The sequence below is a fragment of the Canis aureus genome, chromosome 27, assembly GCF_053574225.1.
Source record: "Canis aureus isolate CA01 chromosome 27, VMU_Caureus_v.1.0, whole genome shotgun sequence".
Classification (NCBI taxonomy): Eukaryota; Metazoa; Chordata; class Mammalia; order Carnivora; family Canidae; genus Canis; species Canis aureus.
The window spans coordinates 36021572-36043351 of record NC_135637.1 but is presented as its reverse complement, the minus strand read 5'-3'; the positions used below and the strand labels follow the sequence as shown (position 1 = coordinate 36043351).

The following is a 21780-nucleotide window of genomic DNA, read 5'->3' as shown; positions in this document are numbered from 1 at the left end:
GATGTCTACAAGGCTGACCTGGAGTGGCTCCGTGGCATTGTCTGGATACCCGTGGACTCTGTGGACTACGTGAGGGTTACGAAGAACCAGGAAATGGTGAATCAGGTACACAAACCCTGTTCTTACCTAATGCCTGGCCGCCTTGCCTGTCATGTGGGGGCAGGTACCCACTGGAAGGAGACCAGTCTTAATCATCTCTGTTTCCTTGCAGATAAAATACAAGAAGGCTGATCTCGACAACTGTCCTAACTTCACAAGTGTGGTGGATCCTCCAGAGATTGTTTTGGTGAAGATTAACTCAGTCAGTCAAAGTGATGTAAGTTTTCTTTGTGTATAGTGATGTGTGCATGGACTGGGGAGTTCATTGTGTGTCATTGACTGCATTTGCTCACCTCCAGGTAACTGCTTGTAAGAAAATGGACAGTGGGGCAGGAAACTAGAAGATCATCTCTGGTGGGCATGTCTTTAAAGTCCCTAGTAAGAGATGTACTGTACGAACATTTTTTTTTCAGACTGAGAATGCAGGTTTTATTTTTTTTATTTTTTTAAATAATAAATTTATTTTTTATTGGTGTTCAACTTGCCAACATACAGAATAACACCCATTGCTCATCCCATCAAGTGCCCACCTCAGTACCTGTCACCCAGTCACCCCCAACCCCTGCCCTCCTCCCCTTCCACCACCCCTAGTTTGTTTCACAGAGTTAGGAGTCTTTCATGTTCTGTCTCCCTTTCTCATATTTCCTACCCATTTCTTCTTTTAAAAAGCATCCATATTCTTGTCCAAATTATTGTATTAGGCAAAATGAACTGAAATCTAACCAATTAGTTTGTTTTAAATCTCCAAATGTAGACTGGTTATTATCTTTTTGGGTAGAAACTATGAAACTTTATTTTTTTATTTTTTTTAAAGATTTTATTTATTCATGAGAGATACACAGAGAGAGGCAGAGACACAGGCAGAAGGAGAAGCAGGCTCCACGCAGGGAGCCCGATGCCGGACTCGATCCCGGGTCTCCAGGATCATGCCCTGGCCTGAAGGCGGCACTAAACCGCTGAGCCACCCGGGCTGCCCCGAAACTATGAAACTTTAAATATGCATTTATATTGACCAAAGATGTGGATTGGTTTTGTCTTGTTTTCTCTTGTTAGGTAAAACATAAAGAAACATTTAATAAAGTATTGAAGGGCAAGTATCTATTTTCTCCAGATACACCATATATCACCCACTCCAAAGACATGAGAAAACTCTACAGTACTGTAAGTTCTATTTTATTTGATTTACAACTCAGTTCTTAATTTTAAGCTCTTAATTCATCTTCTTGGCTGATTTTGTGAACAACTGAACTTAAAAGACCTATCATTGCATTTAATCTTCTTAGAAATAACTGCTGTTGTTTATTAGAAGTAGCATTTATTCAGCTGGTATTTTTCTTTTTGAGCTCCAGTAATGGGCCAGGCATTGGAGGAAGTGCTATGGGGCTAACACTCAGTAAGAGAAGCCCCTCAGGAGCCCATGCCAATGAGGGAGATGGACAGGCAAATAGATAATAAGGTAGCAGGTGCTATACCAGCTGTAGGTGCGCAGAGGACTGAACACCCACTAACAGGGAAAAGAGAGGAAAGGCCAGTCCCTCTCTGGCAGTCATGTATAAATATCTCAAGCCAACAGACGGAAGACTAATTTAATTCAGCTGATTTAAGGATGATGTGTGTGTGTGTGCGCGCGTGCCCTGTGTCTGTGTGTATGCCCAATGGGAAGCAGTCTTTGGTGATTCTCTACCTATGTGAAAATGTATTTCCACTTTTACCATAACTTTAAATACAGTTATTCTCTGTTATAGATGTCCTAGAACACCCTGGTGTTTGTAGATTCAATCTGCAGTAAGATAGAAGATTCTCCCATACTCTTAGGTAGACGCAGTAAGGGCTCTTGGCCTTTAAACATAAATATTTTACCTTGGTTTTACCATTTTCTTTTTAGCAATACCTGAAGGAAGTTGACTGCAAACTTGCTGACACATATTCCTTTGTTCCAGATACTGTACAAAGGGGCTTGAGAAGGGACCAACGCTTACGGCTGCACCTTGCATAGGCGCTACATTCCCATCGTGGGAGCTAAGCATGCCAACTATGTGAACAGCGAGGTCAGTGGTGGTTTTTCCTCCGTGCATTTAAGAGTCTTCTCAGGGGAGCTGGTCCAAAAATCCCAGAGATTCTCAACTAAGTTGTGCCTACTTCACAGCTTAAATACAAAGAGACATATGAGAAGCAGAAGGGCCACTACCTGGCTGGAAAAGAAATCAGTGAGTTCCCTGGTGTGGTCCAGTGCCTGGATTTCCAAAAGACGAGTAGTGCAGTAAGCAAAGCAAAGCTCACTGTGACGGAGGATTTGTACCCTGGAGGGTGCTATTAGGGGGTCTGTTTGTGACCCGTTCTTCGGTTGAGAGAGGCATGGGGTGGTGAGGAAGGAGTCATTCCTTCCCTGAGATTCATCCCCACCCCTGCCAGTTACCATTGGTAACTATGGGCTTTCCTCCCTTTCCTTCCCTTCTGCACTTCCAAACCCACAGTGAAGTACCTGTGTTTGGAAAAAGGAGAAAGCAACAAGGTGACTACTTACCCCTGTGTTTTGAAAGGAAGGGACATTGGGAATGAAGAATCTATTTAAAAAGTATCTTCTTTAGCCTTTGTTCATCCTAAAGGTACTGATCTATACTAGGGATAAGACCCCGAGAGAGATGGATCTGAATAATTAACATTTTAATCCTTCTTTTTGTCTTTAAAAAAAGGGGGCTTAATTGAACTACAGAAGAGATTATGCGGATACCAAAGCAAATGTGGACATCCCCATCGATATGATGAATCACGGGCTGGCCAAACACTGTCAGTACATCCTCCGTGACCTAGAGTACCAACACTACTTCCACCAGTGGATGTCTCTCCCGGAAGAACCCGGCGTAATTCGGGCCCACAGCATGCAGGACATCCTGAGCAATGTACGATGCCCTTTCTGCAGCTTGACTTAGTTACACCTTCACTCAACCGTGTCTTGGCCCCCTATGCTCCACTTGTCCCCGTATTCATAAATTGTACTGCTTTTTAAAGCACAGTGGCACGCGTAACCACTTTTTGGTGTGAGAATCCCCTCTGAGCCATGTGACCCCTGTGTTAAATATTTAACCTGTTTTTTACTCCAGACAAAACTTTAGCTCTTCCTCTCCTCCTAGGCTTCTTTAGGTCGGAGCGGGAAAGCCCTCCAGCTGGTGCGGGGCCCACCCTATGACTGCTAAGCACTCAGCACAGCCAATGGCTGATGGGAAATTATCAAAATGCCCGATTGTAAATTCAGTTAGTACCTGTCACCTCTCATCATCCCTTCTTTCCTGCAGAACGTGTATAAGGATGACTTGAATCGGCTGAAAGGCATGGGATGCTACATTTGGGATATGCCTCAGATCCTCCAGGCCAAGAAATCCTGTGATCTCCAGAGTCAGGTGAGATCTTCCCAGAAGGACTGGCTCTCTGTGGATCAGTGAAATCGTGGTGCTTTCAGTGGGGTGACAACCAGGCCAGCCCTGTGCCCGGGTTAGAGAAAGCTGCTCTAACAGTACGTGAGCCACAGAAACCAGAGGCCCCTGCCTGATACAGCCTCTCCTGGTGACCTGCTCTGGTGTGGGACCTTCTCGGTTTTGGTCTCTCCAGGGGTTTAAGCATTTGAGGTTTACCCAGAACGTTTCCTGTGAGGTGTTTCAGAGTGAACCACCCTCAAGCATCTATACGGAAGTTGCTTAGGTTAGCCTGCAGAGAGTAGAATGCAAATGCATGCTTTGACCTTTGGGAGGTAAGTTCTGAAGTAAAAAAGTAGATATTTGGAAAATGTCCCCAGGATATGGTTTAGCTCTCCTAGGGCAGGTTCACGGACGGTTGAGGCACTCAGGGATGGGGGTGCATGCATGGAAAAGGCAACAAAATGGTGAAGAAGATCTGGCAAAGAGCCAGGTTTTGACAACCCTACAAAGTTGGCAGGAACACAGAACGACTGTGTCTCTGTTAGTATTAAAGCAGGAACCCAGAATGAAGTAAAGGCTCATCTAAGTTGGCACAAACTGCTCATGCTGATGGCAGACGTGTATTTTACCATTTCCGGTGCCTGGTTTTTCTTTACAGATACGGGTACATGGCAGCAGGTAAAGAAAATCTGCAGAATTAGAACCTGGTCACAGATACACCACTTTAGGTGACTGCTCTTCAAAGTGGCATTAATGCCAGTGAGGTGCGTCTTCTTGGACTTCTCTCCCGACACAAGCCATTCCTGTCCTTCTGTATTTTTGAACAGCAGAAAAGAATAACCCATCTTTTTTGTGTGTAGGTGAAATGTAAAGAAAATTATCATCAGATTAAGGACAAAGATACAACAGTCCTAGAAACAGTGGATTATGACAGAACCAAGAACCTGAAGAATCTTTACAGCAGAGTGAGTTATTTTTCTCTTCTTCCCTGGAGACAGTAACGGAATAGTTGGGATAAGCACCTTACCGCCCAGGTTTTTTCAGGCACTTCCAGTTTCCTATTTTATCTCCTCAGTAGTCCTAGTGACAATTCATTGAGCCCGAAGTGGAATATCACACCATGCTGTGCATTGGCACAGATTTGGGAGCTCCTTCCTTATTGCAGGTGAGCACTGTTGAAACTAGGCTACCCTCACCCTGGACTTGTCCTTCCCTGGCTTCTCCAGGGACAAGGGGCGTACAGCCTACAAAGACACTTTTTTTTTGTCTCCTCTGAATTGGTTAATTCAACAAACTTTTTAAAACTTTATTTTGAAACTCTTTTAGGTTTCCAGAAAACTTGCAGAAAGAGTCCAGAGAATTCCAGCATAGTTTTGTCTGTAATACAATCATGGAAACTAAATTAACCTTGTTGCAGTGTAACTTACAGACTTCATCCAGATTTCACCAGGGTTTTTCCACTAATGTGCTTTTCTATGTCAGGCGCCAGCCTGTCATCCCATTTTGCATTTAATTCATATGACTCATTAGCTTTCTTCAATCTGATCATTTCTCAGTTTTCCCTTGTCTTTTTCTGATTGTAACACTTTTGAGGAATACTTTCCGGTTATTTTGTGGAATGCCCCTCCATTTGGTTTTATATGATGTCTTCTTATGATTAGATCAAGACAGTCCATTTTTGGCGAGTTTAACACAAAAGCTTCTCTCCGGCATCATGGCAGGTGGGACGTGATGCCGGTAACTGGTGATGTTGAACGTGGTGACTTGGTTAGGTGGCTGGCTGCTGAGCTTCTCTACTGTAATGTCGTGATTTTTCCCTTTGTTGTTAATACATATCATGGAGGGAGATATTTTGGGACTTTGCAGATAGCCTGTTTCTCTTCAAATGTTCTCTCATGTATTTTACCATCTATTGATGGGTCTTGCCTGAAACAACTTTTAGTATAAAATATGCCTATTGGTGATTTTCTGTTTTTTTTTTTCATCCCTCCTACATTTATCAATTGGAATTCTTCGGTAAGAAACCACTCTTTCTTCCTACCATTTGGGTTTTTTTTTTTTTACTTGTATCAGTAAGTAATTATATCTGAACTCATGGATATTTAATTTCTTCTACGTGATGTAGTCTAATACTGCTATTTATTTTGTTGCTCAAATCATTTCACCTTTCCCCATTGGGTGCCTTTCAGGGTGGCTCCTATAAGAACTTAACATACTCTGTCATTGTTTTTGAGTGCTTCCTTACATTCTGGCACCACAAGATGTTCATCTTGTATTTACCTGCTCCAGATACCCCCTCTCCAAGGAGCCCTGGTTTATGTATTAAGGATTGGCATTTCAAAGGCAAAAATCTCAGCACTAGGCGTGCTCACTGCTGCTGGGACCCTTCTATGGACAGAGCTTAGAAATATATTATGGATACTAACCTCTATATGCATACATATCAGTATTTATTTCTATATTTGTCTAATTATATGTGTGCTTTGAACCATGAGTTCCTATTGATGCTTCCTATATCATTCAACACTACAGACTTTAGACTTCTATCTTTTATTTTTCCAACTTGTGGCTTTTTTTTTTCCTAGAAAGCCTGGCCCTCATTACCTATGACATGTTTGCTTATTTGTTCAACTTTTTTAAAGGTTGTATTTATTTATTCATGAGACAGAGAGAGGCAGAGACACAGGCAGAGGGAGAAGCAGGCTTCTTGCGGAGAGCTCAATGCGGGACTCGATCCCAGGACCCCAGGGTCACGCCCTGGGCTGAAGCCAGACACTCACCCCTGAGCCCCCCAGGCGCTCCTATTTGTTCAACTTTTATCGGCACATAGTTTTGAGAATTGCTAACCCATATTCCTGTGAGAAACAAATGTAGTAACTACAGTATCTTATTTGGTTATTTTTGTCTATAGCTTAATGAGTCAAAATACCATTTTCAAAAATAAACTAAATTGTTTTCTAACTCACTTCCTTCAGCATAGTCTTGTTATGCATTTGTAACACAGTTAGGTTTATTTGTTTTGATTTCTATTCCATTGGCGTCCTCTTCCCCATTCAGCTTGATTCTGTTTTAATTTACACACAGTAAATCACTCTTTGTAGTATATACTACTACAGGATGTTTTTTAAAACAAGATTTTATTGATTTGAGAGAGAGAGAGAGAGCATGAGCAGGAAGAGGGGCAGAGGAAGAGGGAGAAGCAGACTTCCCTCTGAGCAGCGTTCTCCAAGCTCATCTTGACCTGAGCTGAAGGCAGATGCTTAACCCACTGAGCCACCCAGGTGCCTCTGGACTATGGCTTTCAACAAATGCAAAGTCATGTATTCACCCCAGTGAAGCCACAGAAAATCTATCACCTCAAAATTACCCTCTTCCTTTTCCTTCTTTGAGACCCATAGAAGCATTTTCTGGACCTATTTTTAAAGAAACAAACTTTGAAAAACCTTTTCCAGAATGTCCTGCAAATGGGATTATGAAGTCTGCAGCCGTCAGGTCTGTTTCTTTGTCTTAGTAAAATCCACATGTGTACTCTACACATTGCTGTAAAAACCAGTAGTTTATTGGATTTATTGCAGAGTGTGATATTCCATTGTATGAATATACCACAATTTATTCATTCACAGTCCAAGGACACCTGGATTGTATCTAGTTTGTGACAATTATGAATAAAGCTGCTATATACATTTGAGTATAGGTTTTTGTGCATATGTAATTTTTGTTTTCTTGAGTAAATAAATACCTAGGAGTGGAAATCTTTCTTGAGCTCCCACTAGCTACAAAAATGTAAGATAGGATAAATAGATTTTAAGTTAGTGGTTTTCACCCTTCAGGAATTCCTAGACCTAGAGCAAAGGAACACAGCGTCAAAAACTTTGTTTTCGTTTCCATACAGTAAAATGTCACTCTTTGTGGCCTACAGTACTATAGCTGTACAAATGCATATTCATACATTCACCACTGTTGTCAAGATGCAGTGCTCCATGATAACTGCCAAACTGAAATAAGTACTATGGAAGAGAACAGAATAATGGACCAGAAAATTATGGTCACAGCATTAAACCCATTATTTACTGAGGGGGACTTGGGTCCTGCTGAGTATGAAGATCAGGGGTTGTTAAGCAGTGTCTGAAAAAAGATACAGGAAAAATCCCCTTCTAAAGATCCAACCAGAGTGCATTTTCTGTACTCACAAAATGGTTTATAACCCCTGTAGAACCTGTACAAGGAAGCTTGGGATGGAGTGAAGCCACCAGCTACATCCTGCCTACCAGTACCATGTCCCTGATGCATGCTAAGAACCAGAAGCATCTGGCTAGCAATGTAAGTCAAGTGCATTGTGATGGCCTCTCACCCACCCTCTACCTTCCCCAGTTCTCCGCTCCTAGAATTTTTCTACTGATTCATGTGTTTTATTTATTTATTAATGAATTTATTTTTTATTGGTGTTCAATTTGCCAACATACAGAATAGCACCCAGTGGTTATCCTGTCAAGTGCCCCCCTCAGTGCCCGCCACCCATTCACCCCCACCCCCCGCCCTCCTCCCCTTCCACCACCCCCAGTGTTAGGAGTCTTCATGCTCTGTCTCCCTTTCTGATATTTCCTACCCATTTCTTCTCCCTTCCCTTTAATTCCCTTTCACTATTATTTATATTTCCCAAATGAATGAGACCATATAATGTTTGTCCTTCTCTGATTGACTTATTCCACTCAGCATAATCCCCTCCAGTTCCATCCACATGTGTTTTATATATTATATGTTTGTGTATATTGTAAAAGAAAATCTAAAATTACAATGAGCTATCTAGATATCGTATTAAGGTTTATGAACTTCGGGGATCCCTGGGTGGCGCAGCGGTTTGGCGCCTGCCTTTGGCCCAGGGCGCGATCCTGGAAACCCGGGATCGAATCCCACGTCGGGCTCCCGGTGCATGGAGCCTGCTTCTCCCTCTGCCTGTGTCTCTGCCTCTCTCTCTCTCTCTCTGTATGACTATCATAAATAAATAAAAAATATATTTAAAAAAAGTTTATGAACTTCAACCCTTTATGCCCAGAATGTTCTTAAGTAAAGCCTTTTATTGTAAAATTACCTATAACCTTCATTGCAGTCCTAAGAAGCTAGTTCTCTTTCAGAAGTTAACCTCCTTTAGAGACTTTTACCTCTTAATTGTGAACCTTTTACATAGCATTTTATTTTATTTTATTTTCTAAAGATTTTATTTATTCATGAGAGACAGAGACACAGGCAGAAGGAGAAGCAGACTCCCCACAAGGAGCCCGATGTGGGACTCGATCCCAGATCCCAGGATCACACCCTGAGCCGAAGGCAGATGCTCAACTGCTGAGCCACCCAGGCGTCCCTTACATAGCATTTTAGATCAGTATTTCTCAAACCCTGTTTTTTACCAGTGAGAATGTTGTATCAAGTACACACACACACACACACACACACACACACAGCTGACGTTTATGTGACTTCCTTCTGACATATGACAGAAGACTATGTACTGCCAAACTAAAGGCAATACACTCTGATCTTTTCAATTCTATTCCATTCGTTTAAATGCTAGTGGTCCAATAAAATTTTTCAATGCCTTCTGGCCTAGAGATGCGTATTTAGTAAAAGACTTTGTTAGACAGTATACGGAATTAATTTAATATTTACCAGATCCCACCTGATTGCCATACATTCTTTACCTCGACTTCTCTGGTGTATAAGAAGGATTTAAGAACCAGATTGCCTTGAGACCTTGCACAATTTCCTACATAATTGGCATATTATTTTATCTTCCCAGCGCCTATATAAATCAGTTTATGAAAAGAACAAGATGAGAATCCACATCGTGCCTGACATGGTGGAGATGGTTACTGCTAAGGAATCTCAGAAGAAAGGCAGTGAGATTGATTACTGCCTACACCTCTGTGAGTGGATTTGCCACCCTGACTTGCAAGTCAACAGCCACATCAGGAAAGTCACAGATCAGATCTACAGCAACGTAAGCCCACTGCTTGTGAAGGTCCCCCGCGCTGGCTCCACATGCCCATCCTGAGGGGAAGCAGACCCACCTGCATGTACCCTGGCCTTCTTCCAGCGTTGCTGTCCTCTGTACCCATGGGTCTGTCCCTGGAAGCAGGGCTCTGTGTGCCAGTGTTTTCACGGCACCCACAGCCTCATTGCATAACACCTTTCGAATGTCATTCGATAAAGTCCTCCCAGGCCCACTGGGTGTCTGTGTTTTTGGTGTTTGAGTTACGGTCAGTTTCTTTTTTCTAATTCCCTCTATCCACCGCAATCTTTAGATTGTATACAAGGATGACCTCAACTGGCTAAAGGGCATTGGATGCTACATCTCGGACATTCCTGAAATTCTTCATGCCAAGCATGCTTATGTTCTATGTAACCATGTGAGTTTGCCCTATCTTATGGTTTTTTTTTTAAAGTGTATTTCCTTTCTACGTAGTCTAAGTCAAAGGGGGAGTTATGTACATTGTCACAGACCAGCTATGTCTTAAATGGTGTTGAGGATGGCTGATCTGGAGAAGAATGCTAAGGAGCAGGGAACGGCTGTTTCTTGGAATGCGCGTAGCTCTCTATTCAACAACACGGTCGAGCTGTCCTGTTGTCCTTCCCTGGAACCTCTCTCTACATTTGGACTATTTCAGATCTATCAAGCACATGATTCTCCTATTAGGGAAATCTCACTTGTGAGGTGTTTGTGACGCTATAGACAGGACCTATTTATAAAGAGAGAATTTGCTAAGCAAATTAACACTGTAATAAAGGTTTCAGTAAAAATGCGTAAATGTTCCTAGAAGAGCAGTTGTCAAGCCTGCTAGAAGGCTCTAGAAGCTCCATAGGACTATAAGCATCGATTATGCAGATTGTCCTAAAATTCAAATGCCTCCTGGTCGATTGAATATGTGCTAATGAAAGTAAATGTCATGAGTTAAAAGCAACCAAACCCTCCATGAAAGCAGCAATTTCTAGAACCGTAAACGGTCTACCACAGGCTTCTTTTATTCCTCTTGGAAGATCAAGTACAAATCTCACACACAGAAGACCAGGAATGGCTACAAGTTGGTCACAGACACACAAGTCTATGTGCAGGCTGTGAAAAGTGGGAAACAACTGAGTGATGTAAGTCCCCGTGGGGAAGTCGTGTGGACAGTAATAAATGGGGCCACCACTCAAACAGAAGTGGCAAAAAAAAAAAAAGAAAAGAAAAAGTAAGTGGCTTTTGCTAACTGGGAGACCAGAGTTAGTGTCCTAGATAGTACTTATGGTTCTGCTCATATTTCCTAAAACCTGGTGTGTTCAATCAGTTCCCAAGGTGGAGGTAGAAATGCTATAACTCTATGGAATACTCAGTGTTTTAGAGTTTTTTGCTTTAAAGTTGTTTTTTGAGGCCTCGTGTCAAGAGCAGCAGTTGTATCTTGCTGGTCAGCCCTCTGGAAAATTAGAGCTGGTCATGGCAGGGTGAGGAGGGGGCAGGCCGTGCAGTGAGCGGTGTGGGTTTCGTGGGGCCCCTCGTCCGTGGTCTGGGAAGGCCCGGTGCCCAAGCCTCGGCCCCATGCCACATCCACTCTCTGACTTGGGGGGCAGAGCCAGCACACGGCTGCTCTTTTATTTTCTTTTAACTAAGCCCGCAAATTAGTAAGTAAATATCAAATCCCACCAGCGAGTTAGAATGTAAAAACCCATTGTTTTGAAACTTAGAGCCGTACCATAGCCGCTGTTCCCTCCCTTTGCTGAGCCATGTCCTCTGCTTCTCTCATGCTGCGGGGTCCACATGCCACTTGCGAGCCTGTGGACAAGACAATGATGGATCAGTTGTTGAGGCAAAGGGAAACCTACCTACCTACTTCCCTTCCCCTTCCCCTTCCCCTTCCCCTTCCCCTTCCCCTTCCCCTTCCCCTTCCCCTTCCCCTTTCCCTCCCTCCCTCCCTCCCTCCCTGCCTTCCTTCCTTCCTTCCTTCCTTCCTTCCTTCCTTCCTTCCTTTAAGAGAGACTTAGGTTTCCATTTACTTTGCTTCTTTCCAATGATGCTGCTGTGATCAGAATCAGCTGACCCCTCTTCTATCTGACACAGGCCATCTACCACCATGACTACATGGATAGCGTCAGAGGCAAGGTGGCTGCAACTATGAAAACCATGGAACTGGATGGGCCCTTCATGCACACAAGCTCCAGAGTGAGGTGAGCAGTGAGAACCCAGTGCAGGGGGCAGCAGAAGTCTAAGGGGCGGCCTCCGAGGGCCAGGCCACTGGCTTTTGCAGAAACCTCCTTGGCTTGTGCTTTATCTCAGCCTGACCTTCTCAGTTGTCAATGCTATTCCATTCACCTGAGTTAAAAAACAAAGAAAAAACCCAAACAGTACACAGTCTGTCTTCCCTCCTGGTTGGTGGGATTCTTACACCACGCAAGCAATGGGCATTCTTAGAGCAACATTGCATTTACATTTACAAGATACGAGGGAGAAAGAAAGCCAACCTTTCTCAAACAACTTAAAACCAAGATGACAAAGAGAAGACACATAATCATAAGGGACTACTAGTAGTAAGAGAAAGGGCTAGAAATTACTGTTGGAATTCAGAAGAGAAAGACCTGGATTCCACTCACGTACTTAATATCCCTTTTGGGTGTTACCTGCTCAGGCAACATTGGTTTCCCTCTTTGATGTCACTCTCCTGTACTGAATATTGAAAAACATTTGCTCTTTGATGTCTCTGATACTATTCCTACTCCTGGATCTCCCCCCCAAAGACAGGCTATTTAGGATCATGGTCAGAAACTCCTTTCCCCCATCTGCCAGGGATTGGGGAATCGTGACCTCTTCATGGCCTGACACTGTGTTTATTGGAGGAATGGGGTTCCAGGGATGTGCCTTATCATTATGACTGTCTCCGGGACTGTGATGATGTGAATGCCACCTAAGGGTTCACGACACAGGCGGCACTGACTGCCTGTTCTCTCTACTGCTCCCGTTTTCTTGCTCGATTCCATGCAGGTAATTGGGCATACGTTCAAAACATAGAAGAATTATTTCCTATGGGCCCCTTCACTCATCGTTCACTCGCTCACTCTCTTTTTTAAGGTTTTATTTATTCATGAGAGAGACAGAGAGAGGCAGAGACACAGGCAGAGGGAGAAGCAGGCTCCCTGCGGGAACCCGTTGGGGACTCAATCCCATGACCCAGCGTCACACCCTGAGCACCCCCAGGCATCTCTCTCACTCTCTGTCTCTCTCTCTTAAAGATTTGGTTTATTTACTCGACAGAGTGGAAGCGAGGGAGCATTAGCGAGGAGGGTGGGGGTCGAGCAGGGAGACTGATGGGCTCAGAGATGTGACCTGAGCCCAAGGCCTGGGCAGTGGAGCACGCAGGCACCTGTCGGTTTCGAAGCAGGGGGTCAAGGATGATGCATTAGTTACCTGGCCCTTTGAACTCCTCTGACTCCTCATGACATCGGCCTGGTAAACAAGAACACGCTGCATCCCGACCGAAAGCCTGGCATGGGCCGCGTGCGATGCGCATGACTCGATGGGCCCCGGCGCAGCCTGACCCCTCGCCCTCCGCAGGACCTGTACCCAGGTGCCGGCCGACGTGACCAGCGCACAGGATACTGGCTCCCTGGTGACACAGCCGCCTTCCAGCATTCCAGGGAAAAGCACTACCAGATCACCTATGTAGGTGCCTCCCCGCACCACGGCCTGCCAGGGGAGGGGCGCTGACCTGGGCCCCTGGGGGCCGGGGGTGTGTGTGGAGGCCCCCGCTGAGTGTGGTCATCACAGCGCCTTTGCCTCAAGAAGCGTAGGAGCATCCCTGTGACCCCAGGCACCCCATGGGCGGCTGCAGCTGCCTGGGGACAGGATGTTGTGTGCGTCCCTTGGGCAGACAGGACTGCTTGTGGGCTAGCTGGCTCCGATACTGGCCCCACCACATGCCCTCTGCACACTGAGCAGAAAGCTGGGGGTGAAGGGGCTCCTGCTATCTGGGGCTTCCTAGCCCAGTGGCTCCCACCACCCTGCAGGGATGCTGGGGATGCTAGGGAGCCCCATGCAGGGCAGAGCCCGGGGGCGCTGCACACAGCCTGCAGCCCTCTTCTGCTGCCTTCGGAGTCTTGGGACCCAAGCTTGCCGGCCAGCCAGTACACAAAACCAAAGACCCAAACCTACAGTATCCAAATCAGACACTTGCAGATCCAACCACCTAATATGTCTTTTTTTTTCTGGTAAATCCATCTGGAAAGCCACTTGTTGGCCTCAAAAATAGTCGCTCCTCTCTTCCCTGCAGGTCCTAACTTCCAAGCTGTGCTGGGACTAAAAACACAGGCCTTCCCCCACCTAAAATGAATAAACACCGCTCAACACCTCGACATTTAATAGTGAAGCTTGCAAATTCCAAAGATAAATAGAAGATCCTTAAAGCAGCAAGAGACAAGAAATCTCTAACTTTTATGGGGATGAATATTAGATTAACAGCAGACCTCTCCACAGAGACCCAGGCAGGCCAGAAAGGGCTGGCAGGATATATTCAGGGTCCTACATGAGAAGAACATGCAGCCAAGAATACTTTATCCAAGGCTCTCATTCACAATAGGAGAGATAAACAGCTTCCAAGATAGGCAGGAACTGAAAGAATATGTGACCAGGAAACCAGCTCTGCAAGAAATTTTAAGGGGGACTCTTAAAATTCCTCTTGGAGAGGAAGTCCAATGGAACAATCCACAAAAACAGGGACTGAATAGGTATCAAGATGACACTAAATTCATATCTTTCAATAGTAACTGAACGTGAATGGGCTTAACGACCCCATACAGAGGCACAGGGTTTCAGACTGGATAAAAAAGCAGGACCCATCTATCTGCTGTCTACAAGAGACTCATTTTAGACAGAAGGACACCTACAGCCTGAAAATAAAAGGTTGGAGAACCACGTACCAATCATATGGTCCTCACAAGAAAGCAGGGGTAGCCATCCTTATATCAGATAAACTGAAATTTATCCCAAAGACTGTAGTGAGAGATGAAGAGGGACACTGTATCATACTTAAAGGATCTATCCAAGAAGAAGACTTAACAATCCTCAATATATATGCCCCGAATGTGGGAGCTGCCAAATATATCAATCAATTAATAACCAAAGTTAAGACATATTTAGATCATAATACACTTATACTTGGTGACTTCAATCTAGCGCTTTCTACACTAAATAGGTCTTCTAAGTACATGTCAAAGAAACGAGAGCTCGAAATGATAGACTGGACCAAACGGATTTCACAGATAACTACATAACTTTACATCCAAATGCAACTGAATACACATTCTTCTCAAGTGCACATGGAACTTTCTCCAGAATAGACCACATACTGGATCACAACTCAGATCTGAACCGATACCAAAAGATTGGGATCATCCCCTGCTTATTCTCAGAGGATGATACCTTGAAATTAGAACTAAATCACAACAAGAAGTTTGGAAGTACTTCAAACACGTTGAGGTTAAGGACCATCCTGATAAAAGATGAAAGGGTGAGCCAGGTAATTAAGGAAGAATTAAAAAGATTCATGGAAACTAATGAGAATGAAGATAAAACCATTCAAAATCTTTGGGATACAGCAAAAGCAGTCCTTGGGGGAAATATATCTCAATGCAAGCAGCCATCCACAAATTGGAAAGAACTCAAATACAGAAGTTAACCTTACACCTAAAGGAGCTAGATGAAAAAGAGCAAATAGATCCTACACCCAGCAGAAGAAGAGATTTGACAAATTAACATTCGAGCAGAACTCAATGAAATAGATATCAGAAGAACTATGGAACAGATTAACAAAACCAGGAGTTGGTTCTTTTGAAGAATTAGTAAGATAGATAAACCATTAGCCAGCCCTATTAAAAGAAGAGCGAGAAGACTCATATTAATAATATCATGAATGAGAAAGGAGAGATCACTACAAACACCAAGGAAATACAAACAATTTTAAAAACATGAGAAGCTATACGCCAATAAATTCAGCAATCTATAAGAAATGGACGCATTTCTGGAAAGCCGCAAACTACCAAAACTGGAACTGGAAGAAATAGAAAAACTGAACAGGCCAGGGAGGAAATTGAAGCAGTCATCAAAAACCTCCCAAGACACAAAAGTCCAGGGCCAGATGGCTTCCCTGGGGAATTTATTCCAACGTTTAAAGAAGAAACCAAAAAAAAAAAAAAAAACCCATACCTATTCTACTAAAGCTGTTCAGAAAGATAGAAATGAAATACATCCAAGCTCGTTCTACGAGGCCAGCATCACCTTAATTCCAAAACAAGACAAAGACCCCACCAAAACGGAGAGTTATAGACCCATACTCCTGATGAACATGGACGCAAAAATTCGCAACAAGATACTAGCTAATAGGATCCAACAGTACATTAAGGAGATTATTCACCATTACCAAGAGGGAAGTATCCCCGGACGCAAGGCTGGTTCAACACTCATAAAACAATGTGATTCATCATATCAGAAAGACAAAAAACAAGAACCATATGATCCTCTCAATATATTCAGAGAAAGCATTTGACAAAATACAGCATCCATTCCCGATCAAAACTCTTCAGATTGTGGGGATAGAGGGAATATTCCTCAACATCTTAAAAGGCATCTACGAAAAGCCCACAGCACATATCATTCTCAATGGGGAAGCACAGGGAGCCTTTCCCCTTAGATCAGGAAGAAGACAGGGATGTCCACTCTCACCACTGCTATTTGACATAGTCTTAGAAGTCCTAGCCTCAGCAATCAGACAACAGAAAGAAATAAAAGGCATTCAAATTGGCAAAGAAGAAGTCAAACGTTCCCTCTTTGCTGATGACATGATACTCTACATAGAAAACCCAAGAGACTCCACCCCAAGATTGCTAGAACTCATACATCAATTTGGGAGCATGGCAGAATACACAATCAATGCCCAGAAGTCAGTGGCATTTCTACACGCTAACAATGAGACTGAAGAAAGAGAAATTAAGGAGTCAATCCCATTTACAATTGCACCCAAAAGCATAAGATACCTAGGAATAAACCTAACCAAAGAGATAAAGGATCCACACCCTAAAAACTACAGACCACTTCTAAAATAATTTGAGGAAGACACAACGAGATGGAAAAATATTCCATGCTCACGGATTGGAAGTATTAATATTGTGAAAATGTCAACGTTACCCAGGGCAATTTTCATGTTTAATGCAATCCCAGCAAAATACCATGGACTTTCTTCAGAGAGTTAGAACAAATTATTTTCAGATTTGTGTTGCATCAGAAAAGACCCCTAATAGCCAGGAGAATATTAAAAAAGAAAGCCATAGCTGGGGGCATCACAATGCCAGATTCCAGGTTGTACTACAAAGCTGTGGTCATCAAGTCAGTGTGGTCCTGGCACAAAAGCAGTCACATAGATCAATGGAAAAGAATAGAGAATCCAGAAGTGGACCCTCAACTTTATGGTCAACTAATATTCGACAAAGTAGGAAAGACTATCCACTGGAAAAAAAGACAGTCTCTTCAATAAATGCTGCTGGGAAAATTGGACATCCACATGCAGAAGAACAAAACTAGACCACTCTCTTGCACCATACACAAAGATAAACTCAAAACAGATGAAAGATCTAAATGTGAGACAAGATTCCATCAAAATCCTGGAGAACATGGGCAACACCATTTTTGAGTTCGCCCACTGTGACTTCTTGCAAGATACATCCACGAAGGCAAGAGAAACAAAAGCAAAAGTGAACTATTGGGACTTCATCAAGGTAAGAAGCTTTTGCACAGCAAAGGATACAGTCCACAAAACTAAAAGGCAACCTACAGAATGGGAGAAGATATTTGCAAATGACATATCAGATAAAGGGCTAGTATCCAAGATCTATAAAGAACTTCTTAAACTCAACAGCAAAGAAACAACCAATCCAATCATGAAATGGGCAAAAGACAGGAACAGAAATCTCACAGAGGAATACATAGACATGGCCAACACGCACATGAGAAAATGCTCCGCATCACTGGCCATCAGGGAAATACAAATCAAAACCACAATGAGATACCACCTCACACCAGTGAGAATGGCGAAAATTAACAAGGCAGGAGACTACAAATCATAGGATGTGGAGAAAGGGGGAACCCTCCTGAACTCTTGGTGGGAATGTGAACTGGTGCAGCCACTCTGGAAAACTGTGTGGGGTTCCTCAAAGAGTGAAAAACAGATCTTCCCTACGACCCAGCAATTGCACTGCTGGGGGTTGACCCCAAAGATACAGAAGCAGTGAAATGCTGGGATGCCTGCACCCCAATGTTTATAGCAGCAATGTCGACAATAGCCAACCTGTGGAAGGAGCCTCGGTGTCCATCGAAAGATGAATGGATAAAGAAGATGTGGTCTATGTATACAATGAAATATTCCTCAGCCATTAGAAATGACAAATACCCACCATTTGCTTCAACGTGGATGGAACTGGACGATATTATGCTGAGTGAAATAAGTCAGTCGGAGGAGGACAAACATCCTATGGTCTAATTCATTTGGGAAATATAAAAAATAGTCAAAGGGAATAAAGGGGAAAGGAGAAAAAACGAGTGGGAAATATCAGGGAGGGAGACAGAACATGAGAGACTCCTAACTCTGGGAAACGAACTAGGGGTGGTGGGCGGTGGTTGGCGGTGACTGCGTGACAGGCACTGACGGGGGCACTTGATGGGATGAGCGCTGGGTGTTATTCTCTATGTTGGCAAATTTAACACCAAGAAAAAATTTTTAAAAAACATAAAAACACACGGTTTCCCTTTTATTTTCATAGCTGCCTGCCAGCAGGTTTTTCTAGGCAACACTGAATTTTATTCCTCTCTGCACCTGGCTTATATAGCCAAGAAAATAATTGCCAAGGTCCTGTTTACTGGTGACATTTTGTCCCTGACTTTTTCTTGTACTTAATCCATGGAGAGTGATTTTCAAATGTAAGCAGCAGCTCCTTCCTGTGTGAGGAATGTACAACTACTCTTTGTGACCCAGCAGCGAACTCGTTCTGACTCTGCCTTCCCAGTACAAATACAGAGAAGAGTGGGAACACATCAAGGCACACAGATACACACTTGGCCCTAAAGAAATCCCATTTGTCCATGTCCAGAGGGTGAACAATGTTACCAGTGAGGTACAGTGAATGTTGATTCTGCGGGGGGGGGGGGGGGTATTGAGTTTCAGAGGCCACGGCTTTGTACTATATGTTAGTTAGAAATCTCTGTATCATCAAGGAATGAGAGGGTCCTTTTTGTTACCATTTTGGTGTTTGTATCCATCGGTGACGTCTTTTTGTATTTGGCAATGCCATTGTCAATCCCAATTCACAGATTATGATGTAAATTAATTCCTTTTTTGAGATCCGTTATGAAACATTTACTAATGAATTTGCATTTTAGTCTAATTCGTGACCCTGGTTTTCTATATACATGGTTGGCCTGTATATCTGACCATATCCAACCATCTGATAGAATGTGGAAGACTTTATGCTCAGAATTCTTCACCTAACTAAAATAAGTACCATTTCCTCTTTTTTCCTGTCAGACACTTCCTTGATCCTTAATTGCTCCTCTAATGGCTCTTTGTGTAGAATATTTGATTATTGATTAGTCAACAGTTGCCCTCATCTTCCCACACTAAATACCTGCAGTGGTTTTGCTTCCAGTGTAGAGATAGTATCGACAGTTTTTTTTTTTTTTTGGAGTTCAATTTGCCAACATAGAGCATAACACCCAGTGCTCATCCCATCAAGGGCCCCCCTCAATGCCTGTCACCCAGTCACCCCCACCCCCCACCCACCTCCCTTTCCACCACCCCTTGTTCGTTTCCCAGAGTTCGGAGTCCCTCATGTTCTGTCTCCCTTTCTGATATGTCCCACTCATTTTTTTCTCCTTTCCCCTTTATTCCCTTTCACTATTTTTTATATTCCCCAAATGAATGAGACCATAAAATGTTTGTCCTCCCTGATTGACTTATTTCACTCAGCATCATACTCTCCAGTTCCATCCACGTGTATGGACAATTGTACCACAGACTGAAAGACAAGATTCACACAACTCCTGATACACCTGAAATCCGCCAAGTCAAGAAGACACAAGAGGCTGTCAGTGAGGTGAGTATTTTCTTTTTTTTTTTTATTTTTTTTTATTTTTTTTTTAATTTTTATTTATTTATGATAGTCACACACAGAGAGAGAGAGAGGCAGAGACACAGGCAGAGGGAGAAGCAGGCTCCATGCACCGGGAACCCGATGTGGGATTCGATCCCGGGTCTCCGGGATCGCGCCCTGGGCCAGAGGCAGGCGCCAAACCGCTGCGCCACCCAGGGATCCCGAGGTGAGTATTTTCTTAAGAGAGAGGGCAGGCTGTGGCACCCCGGGAGGAATGTCAGCCATGTGGTCTCTGATGTGTGTGTTTTGGGCCATTTTTTCAGTTGATCTTCAAATCAGACTTCTTCAAGATGCAAGGCCACGTGATCTCACTGCCTTACACACCCCAAGTGATCCGTTGCCGCTACGTGGGAGACATCACCAGTGATGTAAGCATCTCGTCTGGGTCTTTCAGAAAAGCTCTTACCAAGGGGCTGTGTACATGTAAGCCAACCGGTGATCTTTGAACTGCCTGCTGCATTGAGTCCTACACTGGGTATACAGCTTGGAGGTGAAATTGTGTGGAAGCGGGACCCCGCATTTCTCCAACCACGGAAACAGTAGTAGGAAGAACGTTTAGGAATTACAAGCATTGCTGGCCACCACTCTGAATTCAACACTGAACCATGACCGGCCCCTCACCCTACCTCGTCTCGTCCTGGGTCCCATATAGTATCCTTCTCCTGCTCATCCCCACGCCCATACTCATTAGCAACTTCCTCCTCCCATGTTTGTTTCTCCTTAAATGTTTCCATCTCCTGAAAGGCCACTCCATTCAATCCATGCTTTCCTCCCATCAGTATAAGAACAACAAATAGCAATATTTTCCTTAGCTCAGGATTAAATTTAAAAACCTGTGATTCATTTGAGTGCAAGCCAACTAAGAGTATAGGGTGGACGTGTTCAACCAAAATGAAACCTGTATCAACATGAAGGTCTCACTACTCTTATTGGTTCCTGGCTTGCATTTAATCCTGGCCAGCTTTATTTCTGTTTCTGCCACACAGATTTAATATAAGGAGGACTTGCAGATCCTCGGGACTGGGCTGCTTCCTGTGTGACATTCCTGACACGGTCCGCTGCCGGCACGTGCGCAAGTTCTGGGCGAGTGCACATCTTCATGACACATAGCTACCCTGGCACAGCTTCCATTACCACGTCACCAGCCTCAATATAATTCTTTCAATGACTGATTAACTTGTGCTTCTGTTTTCTTTTTTTTCTTTAGGTCTAACTACCTGTACACTGATAAGGCGAGGAAGATGTGAGACAGATACCAAGTGGTGCTTGACACTCCAGAATACAGAAAAGTACAGGAACTGAAGACACAGCTGAGCAAGGTAAGGATGCTGAACCTGTCACTGCAACTGACTTATTCCTCTGTCAAACAGGCAACTGCGCTTAGAAAAAAAAAAAGTCTCCCCTCTGATGTAATTATGGAGTGCCTACCGTGTCTAACTAAGCAAGTCAGTTGACCTTGTTTTGCCTCAGTTTCCTTATTTTGTCCCCTTTTGGTAAGATAAGGATGTTGGTACTTGACTACCTGTGACTGGAGCTGCAGAGAGTTAATTTTATAAATTGGAAAGGCCTATGTTACACTATTGTTGTGGTCTCCAAACCAAATTTATTTAATTTATTTCAAAACTTGCTCTTTAATCCCTGTCATCAGAAACCCTAACCTTGGTGGTGCCATTTGAAAAGTCTTTCATGGCTCCCTGCTCTGCAGCCCACACACCAAATTCTGAACTATTTTGTTTCATTGTCAGTTGGCCTCGGGGCTTCCAGTCTATCACAGCTAGTTGAGTATAGATCTTGTGCTCTCCCCTCCATTCCTCGTTCCTTGAGGGTTGGACCCCGTCTTATTTAGATGTGTGTCCCATAGTGCCTTGGCTGTAATAGATGTCCATGTTGGCCAGTGATTAAATGTGCTTTCTAAAGGTAAGGGCGTTCCACAAATGTAAATGCTTTTCTTATTACAGATGAGTTGGCTATTCTCGTTCAACTCATCTTTGTAGTGTAGCTTCATCAGACTTCACTGAGCGAAGCCACACATTGGCAGTCAGGCCACTTGACT

General features: G+C 43.6%; 1 protein-coding gene across 1 annotated transcript; it reads left to right on the top strand.

Moving 5' to 3' along the window:
* On the top strand, positions 1 to 20524 carry LOC144299444 (nebulin-like). The gene is made up of 15 exons (XM_077874965.1): positions 1 to 105; positions 212 to 316; positions 1153 to 1260; positions 2040 to 2147; positions 3393 to 3497; positions 4171 to 4276; positions 4373 to 4477; positions 7726 to 7832; positions 9307 to 9507; positions 9812 to 9916; positions 10545 to 10649; positions 11602 to 11708; positions 19544 to 19670; positions 19991 to 20095; positions 20507 to 20524. The coding sequence occupies exons 8-15, from the start codon at positions 7788 to 7790 to the stop codon at positions 20522 to 20524; spliced, it is 813 nt and encodes a 270-aa protein (XP_077731091.1). The 5' UTR covers positions 1 to 105; positions 212 to 316; positions 1153 to 1260; positions 2040 to 2147; positions 3393 to 3497; positions 4171 to 4276; positions 4373 to 4477; positions 7726 to 7787.
* The last annotated feature ends 1256 nt before the right edge of the window (positions 20525 to 21780 follow it).